Source organism: Rhynchophorus ferrugineus, unplaced genomic scaffold, assembly GCF_030347505.1.
Source record: "Rhynchophorus ferrugineus isolate W39M unplaced genomic scaffold, kcgeb_rfMv2 rfM5, whole genome shotgun sequence".
In the NCBI taxonomy this organism is placed as follows: domain Eukaryota; kingdom Metazoa; phylum Arthropoda; class Insecta; order Coleoptera; family Curculionidae; genus Rhynchophorus; species Rhynchophorus ferrugineus.
In genome coordinates this window covers 23304930-23320063 of record NW_027472584.1, presented here as the reverse complement: position 1 = coordinate 23320063, position 15134 = coordinate 23304930, and the positions used below count along the sequence as shown (strand labels likewise).

The following is a 15134-nucleotide window of genomic DNA, read 5'->3' as shown; positions in this document are numbered from 1 at the left end:
ACACACGTTACGATGAATCAGAGCTTCCTGTAGTCTGGGTAAAAAAAATTACTCAACATATTTCGATGTAACGACAGGGAATTTGTTATCTACAAGAATTATAACACGGATAAAGTTAAGTATTCAAGAAACTGATAAACGTATATATATAATTATATCAAAAAAATTAACTGTTAAATATTGATCCATATTAATATGGTATTCTTATCATCGTTTATACTGATAAAGAGCTGTTAAAAGTGAATAACAAGTCATTAAACTTTTTGGATGACTTAACTATGACTTATTTCTTGAGAATTTATTGTGTGATTTAAAAGAAAAATAATATCTTAATTATAACTTTATTAACTACATTTGAGTATAAAAATATTGTCTTTCAACTATACTAGGGCACTTTATGAAATTTCAATGGCACTGTAACATATTGTTTAAACAATTTATTTATTACTACTAGTAAAACAATTAACATTGCACAACTTTTTGATGTGTCTATTAGGTAGAATAAATATTTTTGGCTTAATTACAGTCTAGTTAATAATCCCAGTATTATTTTTTTATTGTGCAACTTTGTAATTGTTTTGAAAATAAGGACACTACTAAACAATATTAGTGTTAAACGAATAAGTATACAAGAACATTACATTCTTTTTTTTAATAAGGACAGTACTTAATTACCACAGGCCGGAGGAAAATCCACCAGGTGGTACACGAACGCGTTTTCCAGCAGGAGTTGAGGCTTGGGGCTCTTTTTTCTCTTGTTCTTTCTCCTTTTCTGGTGGTGCTTGATTCTCATCAGTCTCCTTAAGTAAGTCGGTATTTCCATTCTGTCTATCGAGTGGTTTATTTTCTTCTACTGTAGATTTATCTTCTTCCACCATGTTGAAACAACTACCAATTGAAGATTGTGGCTGATTCCTTCTTTTGCTTGGTGTTACGGCATTATTGTCAGTATCTCTGATTCCAAAAATATCAGTGTGACCTCCACCAGGCGGTCTTAACACCCTGCTTGAATTTTTTTCATTAAGACCAATATTAATACTAGTGGAAGTCATGCTAGAAAAAAATTAAGTTAATAAAAAACCTTAATTGCACAACTTAATAAAAAGAGTACTTACATTCCCGAATTCAAGAAATTAGGGACAAAGATATTCAAGGAGAACGGACAAGAGCGATCACAACCGGCTTTTACAATTTCTCAACAGTATCTGCAAACAATTCTTAACCGCCGATTGTTTGAAATGCCGAGCGGTGTTGCCAAATTCAACAAACGCAATTTTTTTATATTCACTTTTTGTAACATAACTAATCCTTAAATTACTTTCTCATATATTATTAATTAAAAAAATTGTCATTTTTCTTCAAGGTATTAATTTAATATCTGCATGAAATAATTAATGACACAATCTACAAAAACACAACATTCGCACAATCTGGCATTCATGGATTATAATTTGAAAGCTGTCTTGATAAAAAACAATTTTTTATTAATAAGAGGGTATTATATATCAATTTCGGGATTTTAAGGAATTAATTTCTAATGAATCCAAGTTTGCGGTAAGGCATGTTGATTGTTTGGTTAGATTTTTTGCTGTAAGCTGTAAAGTTTAATCCAAGAAATCCACAAGCAATTACGTTACCGGTAAATGAATAAAGAAAAATATTGGATGGGCACAACTACATTTATTTTAACAATTTAAAGTATTTACTTTATAACAATTACATAAATCGAGAAGGAAACATGCTTCAAACATTGAAAAGCTACAATATCTACCTGCTAATAATGCAAACATTAAAAGATTATATAATCAATTAGAACGTCTGCTATTTAACATTATGGTTATACAAATTAAACAATTACTTTCTATTTATAATTTTTTACATTTTTTGAAATAACAAAACAAGTATATGTATAAAATATATAAAAAAGAACAAAAAACGCACATTGAAAAGGTTGGAGAACAGGAATACATTATAGAAAAAACACTTTCATTATATATTTAGATGTTACATAGTAAGTTCCAATATTATACTATTGATGACTTTACATATAAGAAACTGCATTACAGACTTGCTGTTCAAAATTTGTATAGACACTTTTAATATCATTTTTATATATGGAATGTCTGCCTAAGTAAAGAATAAAATGTTCGTAATATGAGTGACTTCGCAAGCCTGTTAAAAGATTTACATTTAGAATATTTTTTACATTTTCAGTTATAGAATAATCACGACACTTATTATACTTTGTAATTATACTATTCCTCATATTTTCCTAACTTATATTTGCAAAATATATTGAGAAAATAGCTTACTATTCAATATATTTCTTTCAATTGAATGTAGACCTTTAAAGTGCCTGTTTTTTATCACATATCAACTGTTAGTTCACTATAATAAAATTATTACTACTTTTTATACATAATACTAATAATTCTCAAGGAATGTTATACAAGAAATAAACTGAGCAGTATAAGAGTAAGAGAGAAATAAATTAATACTTATACTATTATTATTTCTTCTTATCCTACACTTGTATATTATCTTACGCTCTTTCTTATCTCTTAGTCTTATACTTCCTTTTGAGTTAACAGTGTCTTTTATTTTTCTTGTCTTGAAGATAATGTTTTATGTCCATAGATAATTTAAGATGAATGAATGTAATACTTAAAAAATAAAAGATACTGTAAGAGAAGTTATCATGTAAGAAAACATTTTGAATATTTATGACTAGAGGAGATATAAATAATTAAACCTTATTAATCTAGTTATCAGTCAAAATTAATTATGTTTTATAGCCTGAAAGAAAAATTATTTCAAATCAGTTTCCTCATTTAACATCTCTTCGATTTCTTTGTCTAAATTCTGGTCTTTCGTATCACCAACCAATTCATAATCCTGAAGTTCAGCTTCCAGTTCTTTTTCCCAGTCTTCTTCTATGCGACAGAAAGGGAAGGATAATAACAAAAAAATAAAACAAAAACAAAACGAAAATATAGGTAAAAATACACCAAAAAAAGCAGTTAAGAACGGGTGTTGAGTAATCTCAATAATATTAATCTGAGGCTCAGAGTGATAGTTTTCTGTTAACATAACAAGTCCGATCACCTGGTAAAATGTTATTTCCAACAAAGAAAAGTAAGAAAAGTTTGTGATGTCAATGTGATAAATTGATAATTATTTTTTTACATAAATCATTGAGTATTTATGTTACCACACTGTACCCCACCAATAAGTTGTTAACAATAAAACCAGAAAAAAGCAGTGAAATAATCAACTTTGATTGAATTAAATAGACATAAAAAGCAGTTGAAAGGTCCACACAAAAAGGAACATTGCAAGTTAAAAACATGCAATTTCTGATAAATATGTAGTCGTATTGTCTTTCTATAAATAAAAATAAATATTTGATTCTTATCCGAGACAAAAAAAGGACTTGTGCAAATAATGATCATTGAATGTTTGAATATCTCGTCTGTGTACAAAGAAGAAATAATTATCTTGATGTTTCATTAAATTAATCTTGTTGTGACGATATGTCGAAATATTTGCACAAGTATATCATGAATATCATTATTTTAACTGCAAGCTAAAATTAGTTGTATCTAACAAATATTAGAAAACTATGAAACCATTTAAGCATCTTTAATACTCTCTTAATATTAGAATTATATAATACATTAATAGTAATACTTTGGAAAGAGCAAAATGGGAAGTTCAAAAAAACTTAAATGATAATGGATAAATCATAATAAAAAGAACCTGAGGACAAGGAAGCTAAACAGAAAATAAATTAAAAGTAATAGGTTTTATTTAAGGGACTAGTAGGGGAAGCAAATGTAACGTTGATCTTCTTTTAGGCTGAGAAAAAAATTAACAGGAAACTAACACATGAGTTTTTTCTGTGTTCTAAGCAAAGCAGAAACCAAAAAGGAAAAAAGCTAATGAAATGATGTTCTTAGAGGTGTAATTTTGATCGCTATGAAATTAAAGTTGCAGTTACATTAACATTTATTAATATTAATTAGTTCAAACTTTCATAGCTATCAAAAAAAAAAAAACAATATGATAAAATAGTTTTATCATTTTATACAAATATCTATACTAGTCAGGCACATCAAACTCACCATTTAATGGTTTTGATCCCAAGGCTAATTTTTTCATGCCTTCTTGGACTTCATCAAGATCTTCCTTATTTGCTATTAGAGTATCAGATACAAATTCATGCTCTTTTTCTCTGTTGTCTACTTAATCACAAAAGAAAAGAAATAAAAAGATAACTAATCTACTAATGAGGAAATGGATAATGCAAAGTAAAATTAACATAACTACCAATTAGCTGGGGAATTCCTCCAAAATATCTTTTTTTGTATATATCGCTAAGTGGAAATTTAGAAAAAAAGTTAATTTGGAGTCACTCGAATAGAAAAATTAAATACCTATAGGTTGCACGGAAGAGGTGTTAATGGCAGCGTTGCTGTCGCCTTCTCGTGACATGAAAGACAGCTCGTTGGCTTGACAAATTAGGCTAACTCTATAGAAGTAGTTTTTCCAGAAATCTTCCTCAGAAATGCTGTAATTTCAATTTATTTTAAATTATGGGACTTATGCGTAAAGTGAAAACCTACATTTTAGGAACTAATTCGTAACGCATCTTTTCCAAATTAGGATCTTGCTCCATGATAGCCATAGCTACTGGGTAAGACACTTCGTAATCAAACTGGAAATCAACTCCTGCTGGGGGAGCTCTGACAAAATTCCTGAAACGTTTTAAGTGTAATCTTAATCTGATTAAAGTTAACCGACGCTATAATCACCTTCTATCGGTCGAAAGGCTTAGACATTCTTCTTTAAGACTTTCTTCATTAGCGCAACCTACCCATGGAGGTAAGGCTGTTGAACTGCTATTGGCCTTGTTCTTAACAAAAGATTCCTGCTCTTTATTAAATTCCCCTAAGATATTCTGATAACAAGAAATTTACTTAAAATATCCCAAGTCGTGCCCTAATTTAACTTACGTTAATAACATTTATTTTAGCTCCTGCTTCTGTAACGGTTTTCCCAGCTTTATTAACAGCGGAATATAAGAAATTGCCAAATGATTTGGCGCCTGCTAATGCTTTACTTTGTACTGTAATTTAGAAACACACAGATTAATACGATTTAGAAAGGTTTCATTTTAAATAAGAACACAGACAGAGCAGTGGATTAAAAGCATAAAACAGTCTCAACCATTATATACGTGTATGTATACGTTTTCGTAAGTAGTTTGTATTTTCTTTGGAGGAAATAGCAGACAGAAAAGAGTTGCCTACGGATGCATTATACAACATTAACAGTTAACCTACCATTTCCGAATTGACCTTCTTTATTTTCTTCGGTGGGAGACTCAGCCAAAGACTGAGGTCCTGAATCGGCGCCTCCAGTAGCACTAAAATTCCTACATTAGGTTTGTTTGGACACTATTACCACATAAAATGACATGAAATCGACAAAACGCAGATATATCCACAATCAATTTAAATAATCTTTCTCAATTGTAGCTTTGCAAAAAGTGAACGAGAACAAATAATAGATAATTTAATTTAAACCGCAAACAAAGTCGTATAAGAATGGGAGAAGGATGAGAGATGATGAGAAAATCAATGAAAGGTATGTACATAAAACCGCAAAATATTGGAAAGGCATGGAGATTATGTAATCGCGTAACCTCAAAAAATGAAGAGAAAAAATACTTTAACGGAAATCGTAAAACCTTTTTAAGTAATTTCTCTATTTTTCAGACAAGCAGAGTCAAAATATATATAAGATTAATTATCCCTTTCGTGACCTCATTAAGTTCCACGCGTTACATCATTTTCTCATTGATTCCTTTCTCATCTATAATCCCAAATTTAAAAACAACGAGGGTGAATATAGAATTAATTCATGAATAATGGTTATGGCTATCAATTGGGAAAGAATCTTAGATACATCATATATTAATTACTCTATCTGCCTTTTGGACTCCATGATTTCAACATGCCGAATCTAATTCTTACCTAGAATTATCATCGTCTTCTCGTGCCTCTTTAACGGGGTCGGTGTTGATTGGTGATCCAGTTTCGGCGGCTGGATTCTCATGACCAACCGCATCTGGATTACCCCCTTCTAAATGATCACCTTTACGCAATTTGGGTATACTTGAACCCAACCAGCCGCCAATGCCTTCAATTTGATTTTTAACATTTGAAAACATTTCTAAGCGACTACCTCCTGTAGCTTTTGTGGGACTGCTGTAATAATTATTCAGAATTGATGCGTATTATCATTTTAAGAACGAATTTTATTTTTGTAACAGTATTTTCGTTTTTAACATTATCGCAATCAGTATTATTTACTTTATTATTAACATGAAACAATGACAGATTCCTTTTAAAGTTAAATTAATAGAAAACAGATTAAAATAACGTTGTCATTATTCCCGATTTTATTGATATATTTTCCATGGTATCAATAAAATGTATACCCTTTATAGTCCGCATAAAGGGCATTAATGGCTTTTCCCGACTGAAATAGATACATTGTGAAGAAATAATTTCTTTTGGCATACCTATTTTCATTTTCCATCGGCATATATTTATAAAAATATACACGGTCGTAGTAATGTAAAAAATATGTGCATTATTTAAAGTAGTAAAGATTATATATCAACGAAATTGGTAAGATAGCTGAATCTTGACATTAAAAATAGGTCATAATACTTACGACCCCTCTTTTGTTTCCTGTCCAAGAAGAGTGTTACTGTCGTCGGTGGGGGTTGGTACTTTTTCCTCGGTTTCCCCTTTAACACTGCCCATCCATGAACTGACCTGGTTGGTAAGTCCGGAAAACATGGTTTAGATTTATTAAATTTACCTTTTAATACAAGACGAAAAATGGGAACGGGGATGATATAGGAATATATAAGAATTTTAGCTTTAAGAGAAATTTACAACAGTTAAACGCATATAAACATTATAAGCACGGTACAGCGGAATAAACAAGTTGATAACTCGTCCTGATGTCGCGGATTCTCACTCGAATACTTTTCCTCGCAATATCAATTGTCATAGGCAATGTTGCATGCGCAATACAGCTTTTCAGCTTTTGACCAATAGGCTGCTGTTTTAACCCGATAATACGATTAGAAGGCTGGAGTAAAATGCTACGTTGTCAATATGTAAAATAATAAGGAATTTACGCGACAATGCAAATATTGGATTTTTTTATTATTATTATGTTGTAGTAAAAGAAATAATCCTATATCTAGTATCTTTTTACAAAAACCAATATATACAATTAGATATTTCCACATACGAACAAATACATCAGAAACATATGTTTAAAAATTATTGGGAACACGTATACACCGAATGTATTGATCAAACTGACAACGTCGCAGGACAATTCAAAATGCAACAGGATCCATACTATCCTGCTGCCAAACTGTGTTTAAAGAATCATCTCAATATTAATCGAAAGCAGTACTACAATTAGAGAACTACATTACATTTACATTAATTACCGAAAATACGATTAAAATCTTAATATATAATATGTTTATTTAATTATATAACTGGAAACACACTTAATGATGATATAAAAAATGAAATATATAGATATATGGAAAAAAGTATGAGAGGAGCTGACAACAAGGAGTGGCATCATCTATTGTGTAATAAGAAGGTTATGCTTGCATTTATCAAGGTCGAGGGATAATTTAATGGCACTGATAAGACACTGCATATCATAGCCACCTGCTTTAATAACCATGATTTTTTCGATTTATTTCGTAATTATAACATCTTAGGAATACGCTTACTCTTTTACTGCACAGAGACAGTATACGTAGGTGGAAATATCGTCTCTCATTCAATTACGATTTTTTAAAAATAAATATTAATATATTTATAAAGTCAGACTTAAAATTCACCAAGGTTATTCGATATTATGGAGAGACCTTCACATCTCAATTATTTCTAGGTATACCCCATCATCATTTAAATACCTAACTACTTAGTTTTTTTTAAATTATATAGGAAAAAAAATGTTCTTGAGTTTCTGTCTCGATTTTAATCAAATAATGGTTTATAATATAAAAAAAAACATGCAAGAATACAAATACGTAGTGTTAAATAAATTTCGAAATAATTAAATGTGTTATATCTTTTTTATATTACAAATTTAATGTCATAGTATAAATTACAGTGTTGTATTTGTTATATAATACATTTTCCTTTAAACCATTTTGGTGTTATTATATAATTTTAATTGTATTCGATAATGCTTTAACTTTTAATTGAAAATATTTAATATATATTTTATAATTATTGTAATTAGATGTGTGTATTAATTATTAAATGTGAGAACTGGGAATGGTTAAAAAAATAATAAAGTAACTAAAAATAATGTTATGGCCATAAATATGGCAACAATGTAAAATACGGGATGTACATGATAAAATATTGCCGGTTTGTAAAAATAGAGATATTTAATCGAATAGTTGTGAGGGATGTATTCCATAAGTGCTAATAGGTTGTGTACTGTTAAAAGAATTTTAGAGAAAAATACGTAGGCGACGTTACTCGTGAAGAGCAGTTGGGTACCATACAAAGAGGGGGACCGGCAACCCGTGTACCTTAGCAGTCACCTTACACCACTCCCATCATACCAACAAAAACCAGATACAAGTCTTTCAGTGAGCGAGCGCAGTATAGCTAGACAGTGGAAGCCGAGTGTATGCTATTGGACGACACTTGTTTTACCTGTTTTGAAGAGTTAGTTGCGCGATGTTCATTTTTTCGACGGTTTGACCTTTTATCACAGGTGCTCGTGGACAGTGATTTGTGCCTTATAAAGTGAACTGTAAACGTTAGAAACAAATTATTATAATGTCGAACGAAAAGTTAAACGGCAATCAAGCGAAAACCCGGTTGTGCCACATACAAAAAGTCGACAATTTTGACGGATACGGTTTCAATCTTCACGCAGAAAAAGGGAAACCCGGTCAGTACATTGGTAAGGTTGATGAGGGTTCACCAGCGGAATCGGCAGGTTTACGACAAGGAGACCGAATATTAGAAGTAAACGGTGAAAGTATTTTAAATAAAACTCACAAACAAGTTGTTGAACTGATAAAACAAAACGCTAACGAGACGAAGTTGCTTGTAGTTGATCCTGATGAAGATTCCATTATCCCAACGAACACCGATACGTTAAAAAGCGTTTCAAACGGCAAACAGGAGAATAACCAAATGAATAACCACGCTCCAGCGAAAAAGGAAGAAAATGGCACTTTGAACTTGAGCATGACCGCAGCTGAACTTAGGGCAAAGCTCGCCGCCAAGAAGAAATTCGATCCGAAGAAGGAGGCTATGGATTTCAGACAAAAATTCGACATCGTACAAAAGCTCTGAGTGGCAGTGACTATTTTTGATTGCAAGAACTGTAAAAACGTGTATATCAATTTTATTCTTTAAATGTCGGACAACCCAGTAGCTTTATTTGATTTTATTGTTTTTAGTATTGTGGCTCAAAGTAGTGGCGGATTATTTCACTTTTTAATTGTGCACAATCCATTTACAAAATAACCAAACTCCATCTGAAATAATCAGATAATCAGACCAAAATATTGCAGTAAAGTAACCTTAGAAAAAAAACCTTTGGTTTTCTCAACACTATTTTGACCTTCTATCTGAACTAAAATGAAACCAAGAAAATAGTTTTATTTGCTCATACTGTAATAAAACTTATAAGCAGTTTATATTAATATATTTTAAACTGTTTATTAAAATTTAAATTAAATTATTTAAAATATAACAATGTTACTGATTATAGAAACTGCGTTTTTTTATTTCGAAATTTTATTGTTATGGAACAAATAGTACATCTGAGGTTACTCTATACACTCATTGTTAATTTCATCATAAATATATTCTACTTGTAGTTTTATGGAAAATATTTTTTTTGAAAGTAAATATTTATTTTAATTTTTTATTTATGTAAGTTTTTAAGGCCTAGTCCTATCCTGTTATATGTTAATAAGTACTTAATTTTGTAAAAAAAAATCAACTGTTATAATAAACAAATTAAATTAGCATCTGATTTGTTTTTCTCTATTATATTATAGTGTTTTGGTGAAAACCAATCCTCACAATTAATTATGAACATGGCCAGGAATATTATTCAAACTATTACATTAAACAAATATATAAATACAGTATACATATATTCAAAGTTATTTTATACATTAAATAATCGATAACAAAAGAACAATTCTGCTTCAATACATTTTGCAATGTAAATTTTTATTATTGTAAAACGTATTATTTAAAAATGTAAATATTAACAATGCAAAACATTATTGAATTACTCATACATGTTGATATCATCGTTTATTTGCAATTAAGACAAGATTCAGGATGTGTTAAAAATAAATATATTTTCTGCAACTATTTTACTACTATTTTTCGTCGATAATAAATACGACTAGAAATTTAATGTTCACAGTTTCATGATACATTTTTCCTATACGTGGATTTCGATAAATTAAATAAACTGGAATTAGTTCGAGTGATTTAACACATATTAATGCGTTTACCCTTAATTTTCCTTAATTAAAAACTACTTTATTTTAATTTTCTGCTATTTTAACATGTCCTATTATTTTTCCAGTTGAATTTTAAACTTTTATCAGACGTCTATTGAACTACGGTCTAAAAATGTCGAATTCTTGAATGATTTTAATTTAAATAATACTGTTGAAAAACAAACAGGTTTTAAAAGGATTTGGTAATTTTATTAGCATTCTGATATTACTAATATATATACAGAGTTGTTTTAAAAATTATCACTAATGTCATACATATAAATTATTTAGTTAAACGAAAAATATACGTCACCATTCTTTTATTTTAACAGCAATTGCAAAAGTTTAAATTATCTGTTTTTGACATGCAATACTTATATATATGCATAATGTTTTAACCAAATAGGATTGAATTATCACCTTTACTAAGGATAACTGGGTACGCAGAATTGGAGTTTGGTACGGTTTAAATAATTGTATATCTTCGGTTTATCCTTGATAAATAACGAGAATGGTTTCTAACCTAACCTTTTAAAAACCTAAGATTCAATGTAACGTCCCGCAAAGGAAAAATATAATGCATTATTGTTATTGCGACCGCAATTTTTTTTCTCATGCTACAATATGTCTATGGTAATAATGAGTCACCCTATATTTACAAGGTGTGTTCAAAGAATATACCAAATGAAAAAGTGACAGTATTTTATTAGATCCATAGACAGTTTTAACTTTATAGGAAATTTTGGGGAAATGTTTCGCGACGCCCACCATGTAGATATCGCTACTTTTAACATATTACTTGTTTTTGTTGCGACGGGATCTGATTGGTTCTCTTCGTTCTATGGTTTGTTTATTTATTTTGTACGCCATTTTCAATATGCTTTATATAGAGAACAGTATGGTCAGCTTTTTATAAGGCGTATAGAAAAATCCTAAACTGGTTGGGTTAAACATGAAACAGATTTATGATCGTTACCATGTGAGACATTTTTGTGATACATTTAAACTTTCCTTTAAGTACTTACGAACAATTTAGTGATGGTGAATATAATACCACGATCCCAGAATATGAACAAATGGAAGTGGATCAAAATAAAAATGATATAGAAGGTAAATTGAAGGAGTCAGTCACATTTCTGTTCATAATTGTTACCATTAATTTCTAAACTGTCTTACTATATTTGTAGTGCCTATTTCTATCGTTCCAGGTCCACAACCAGGGTGTTTGAAGCAAGTGTCATCGACATTTGAACGAACTCCAGAAGGTAATGGTATAGTTTGTATTAATTCAGCCAGTACCCCCCTTTCTATTTATTCCTACCGTTAATTACTTCACTCCATAACTTCAGTTCCAGATGTTCCTATAGGAGCAAACAAAGTTTTACGTTGTACCGTAGTGTACTACATCTCAGGTTATTTACTAGTTATTAAAAAAAAATTAAGTATGATTTTTGGTTACATACAATTTTGAATAAATCAGTAGACCCACAAATTGAAATTTTATAGAGGCAAGACAATATCTCGTACCCGAGACACCAACAAAATTGTTTTATTATACTGTCAGTAGGTCTTCGAGCTATGTCTTTTATTTCATACAGCGATTTTGTCACGTCGATAATATAACAAAATTTTTGTCAAATGTTAAAAAAAAGTAAATTTAAAACCCTTCAATTGTACATTCCATAATGACCTTTCAGATAAAATATTAAGAGTACTAAAAAGGTGCGCTATATACTTTTAAGTAAAACAGGTGAATAGAATTTTAAGAAGAAAAGACTCAAAGTTTGCTTTCAGTATAAGAAAACAAAAAGACAGAACTCTGATAGATCCTATTAAATTGATGGCAGTAAACAAATATGAAAAAGGAAAAAGATGGTAGAGATAATTTTGATTTGTAATGCACCAAAGTTTTTTATTTATGGTTTTATATATAAGTATATAATATTTATATTCTATAGATAAATTTACATTATATTTATATTTAATTTAATTTTATTTAATAAATTTAGTTCATTAAAAAAATTGTTTTTTATTTAAATTTTATTGGTCAATTAAACATGACGTCAAGGCTGTCACGTATCAAACATTACTAATGAGCCAATCAAATGTCTTCATAGTAAAATATTTTTCTTACAGGGGTATATAACGGAGATTTAAATTGGCCAATGAAATTTTTTTTTCGTTTACTAGAATGACCAGCTAGAACCAAATGGTCTTCGGCTGATGTCGCTTCAGGTTCGGGACATGATTGTTTTGCGGGCGACAGAGACCCTGGGTTACGACTGGGACTGTCGTAGTTTGTTTACTACCGGGATTTGTGGACCGGTAGGGATTTTATTAAGGTGTTATCGTGTTCTAAGGTTCCGCTGGAGAACCTCACACTGACCATGTTTAAATTTTCCACAAACGGGATGCCTGATTCGAGGTGTGTATTGACGTTCGTCATAAACCATGGGGCTCTGAGTAACGCATGGACTTTTTTGGATTGGAACACTTGGAGCAGTTCAAGTTGTCTCTCCGAGAGATACCTGTACAACACCTGTGCACCATTGAGGCAGATTGGACGGACTAGCATTTTATACAAAGTCGCTTTCTGTGGGATTGGGAGTTTGCTTTTTCTGCAGAATAGAGGAAATAATAGGCGATCGAACTGGAGACCAAGGTATGAAACTTTCGGGAGCCATGGGATAGGGACTTCATCGATTTGGAGGCGATAGGCGCGAAACTCCTTCTTGCGGTGGAACAGAATAGCCTGAGTTTTTCTCGGGTTAATCTGAAGCCGCCAGAATTTATACCACGTTATCGCTTGGTTCAATTGTACTTGGAGTCTATTGCGCATTACATCGGGACAGTATCCGGTTGTGAAGAAAGCGGTATCATCTGCATAAAATGCTGTGTGGGAAAGTTTGTAGAGCGGGAAATCAGCCATATAAAGGTTGAATAGGACTGGGGCTGCGAAGATTTGTTTACGAGGGGAGACTGCGTTACCGATCCTCACGTAAAAGGACCTACCATCCAAGTATGACATTCGGTAGACCTAGTTGTTTAGCTTTAAATATTAGACCGTGGTGCCATACTTGGTCGAAAGCTTTGGAGACATCTAAGAAGATGGCTCCTGTTTTTCGACCTTTTATCATTTGATGGAGGTGGCCAATTAAATTATTTGAATGACCAATTATGACTCCCTCTGGATATTAGGCAAAGCAAAATTTTGCGCCAGAGTCCCCTATTGAGTTGCACCTCTATTACTCTATGATTAGATCTAGTATTTATCTCAGTAATTATTCAAGTTCGTGCGGTTTAGTTCGCTTCAATCTATTTCTGATTTTCTGAGCGTCGCCTAATAGTTGTATTGCTTCCAAGTTTTTCTGCTTTAGTAACCTTCATTCACGTTTTAAGGAGAAATCTTGGATGATTTTGTAGGTCCATTTTATTTCGCAGTTCTTCGTTGGTTACCTAGCGATAAGCACTGATAACCAATCAAAGAATTTGTTTTATGAACCCCATAAGTCCACCTATTTAATATGTCAGATCAGTCAGATTTTGAGTATGATCTGCTCTATTTTTTGTCTAACATGATGTAAATATAAAAAAGAAAGATTCATGAACTCACAATACCGTTAATAAAATATTATTTAATTTTAAAATTTAATTTTAATTAATTAATAATTTAATTTAATTAAATTTTAAAATTTAATTTAATTTAATTTTAAAATTTAATTTTAATTTAATTTTAAAATTTAATTTTAATTTAATTTTAAAATTTAATTTTAATTTAATTTTAAAATTTAATTTTAATTTAATTTTAAAATTTAATTTTAATTTAATTTTAAAATTTAATTTAATTTAATTTTAAAATTTAATTTAATTTAATTTTAAAATTTAATTTAATTTAATTTTAAAATTTAATTTTAAAATTTAATTTAATTTAATTTTATAATTTAATTTTAATTTAATTTATAAAATATTATATATATATATATATATATATATATATATATATACATATATATATATATATATATATATATATATATACATACATATATATATATATATATATATATATATATATATGTACATATATATATATATATATATATATATATATATATATATATATATATATATATACATATATATATATATATATATACATATATATATATATATATACATATATATATATATATATATATATATATATATATATATATATATATACATATATATACATATATATATATATATACATATATATATATATATACATATATATATATATATATATACATATATATATACATATATATATATATATATATACATATATATATATACATATATATATATATATATATACATATATATATATATATATACATATACATATATATATATGTATATATATATATATACATATATATATATACATATATATATATATATATATATACATATATATATATATATATCCCCAGAAAACAATTAATAGATATTTTATTAAATTAGAAATAGTTAAATCGAT

At 29.4% G+C, this 15134-nt stretch overlaps 3 protein-coding genes and 1 long non-coding RNA gene across 9 annotated transcripts; 2 read left to right on the top strand and 2 right to left on the bottom strand.

The window, feature by feature from the left end:
- Window positions 1-327: 327 nt before the first annotated feature.
- On the bottom strand, window positions 328-1256 carry LOC143197815 (uncharacterized). The gene is made up of 2 exons (XM_076406590.1): window positions 1116-1256; window positions 328-1053 (listed from the first exon to the last, which is right to left on the bottom strand). Exon 2 carries the CDS (start codon window positions 1050-1052, stop codon window positions 672-674), a length of 381 nt encoding a protein of 126 aa, XP_076262705.1. The 5' UTR covers window position 1053; window positions 1116-1256; the 3' UTR covers window positions 328-671.
- A 404-nt stretch (window positions 1257-1660) lies between these two features.
- On the bottom strand, window positions 1661-7089 carry Sap47 (Synapse-associated protein 47kD). Of its 5 annotated transcripts, none has more exons than XM_076406587.1 (9): window positions 6745-7089; window positions 6039-6272; window positions 5346-5428; window positions 5016-5128; window positions 4815-4960; window positions 4626-4757; window positions 4437-4570; window positions 4125-4244; window positions 1661-2933 (listed from the first exon to the last, which is right to left on the bottom strand). In XM_076406587.1, the coding sequence occupies exons 1-9, from the start codon at window positions 6870-6872 to the stop codon at window positions 2809-2811; spliced, it is 1215 nt and encodes a 404-aa protein (XP_076262702.1). In that variant the 5' UTR covers window positions 6873-7089; the 3' UTR covers window positions 1661-2808. The 5 variants fall into 5 exon arrangements, with proteins under 5 accessions (XP_076262702.1, XP_076262703.1, XP_076262701.1 ...); XM_076406588.1 differs by having other exon boundaries at window positions 4125-4241; XM_076406586.1 differs by having other exon boundaries at window positions 4125-4241; window positions 5346-5437; window positions 6745-7080.
- Window positions 7090-8534: 1445 nt separating this feature from the next.
- LOC143197681 (Na(+)/H(+) exchange regulatory cofactor NHE-RF2) lies at window positions 8535-10117 on the top strand. Its single transcript, XM_076406308.1, has one exon. It carries the CDS (start codon window positions 8910-8912, stop codon window positions 9432-9434), a length of 525 nt encoding a protein of 174 aa, XP_076262423.1. The 5' UTR covers window positions 8535-8909; the 3' UTR covers window positions 9435-10117.
- Window positions 10118-10698: 581 nt separating this feature from the next.
- LOC143197811 (uncharacterized) lies at window positions 10699-12550 on the top strand. Of its 2 annotated transcripts, XR_013006075.1 has the most exons (4): window positions 10699-11585; window positions 11643-11716; window positions 11815-11871; window positions 11956-12550. It is a non-coding gene; the product is annotated as an uncharacterized LOC143197811 (long non-coding RNA). The 2 variants fall into 2 exon arrangements; XR_013006076.1 differs by having other exon boundaries at window positions 10699-11716; window positions 12401-12550.
- The last annotated feature ends 2584 nt before the right edge of the window (window positions 12551-15134 follow it).

Excerpts from the sequence above, each read along its gene's own strand:
- LOC143197815 (XM_076406590.1), bottom strand. The coding sequence starts at position 1,052 with ATGACTTCCACTAGTATTAATATTGGTCTTAATGAAAAAAATTCAAGC.
- Sap47 (XM_076406585.1), bottom strand. The coding sequence starts at position 6,872 with ATGTTTTCCGGACTTACCAACCAGGTCAGTTCATGGATGGGCAGTGTT. Across the intron at positions 6,273-6,744 it reads CAGGAAACAAAAGAGGGGTC|CAGTCCCACAAAAGCTACAG; the intron begins GTAAGTATTATG and ends TAATTATTACAG. Across the intron at positions 2,934-4,124 it reads GGGATCAAAACCATTAAATG|AAGAAGACTGGGAAAAAGAA; the intron begins GTGAGTTTGATG and ends TCTGTCGCATAG.
- LOC143197681 (XM_076406308.1), top strand. The coding sequence starts at position 8,910 with ATGTCGAACGAAAAGTTAAACGGCAATCAAGCGAAAACCCGGTTGTGC.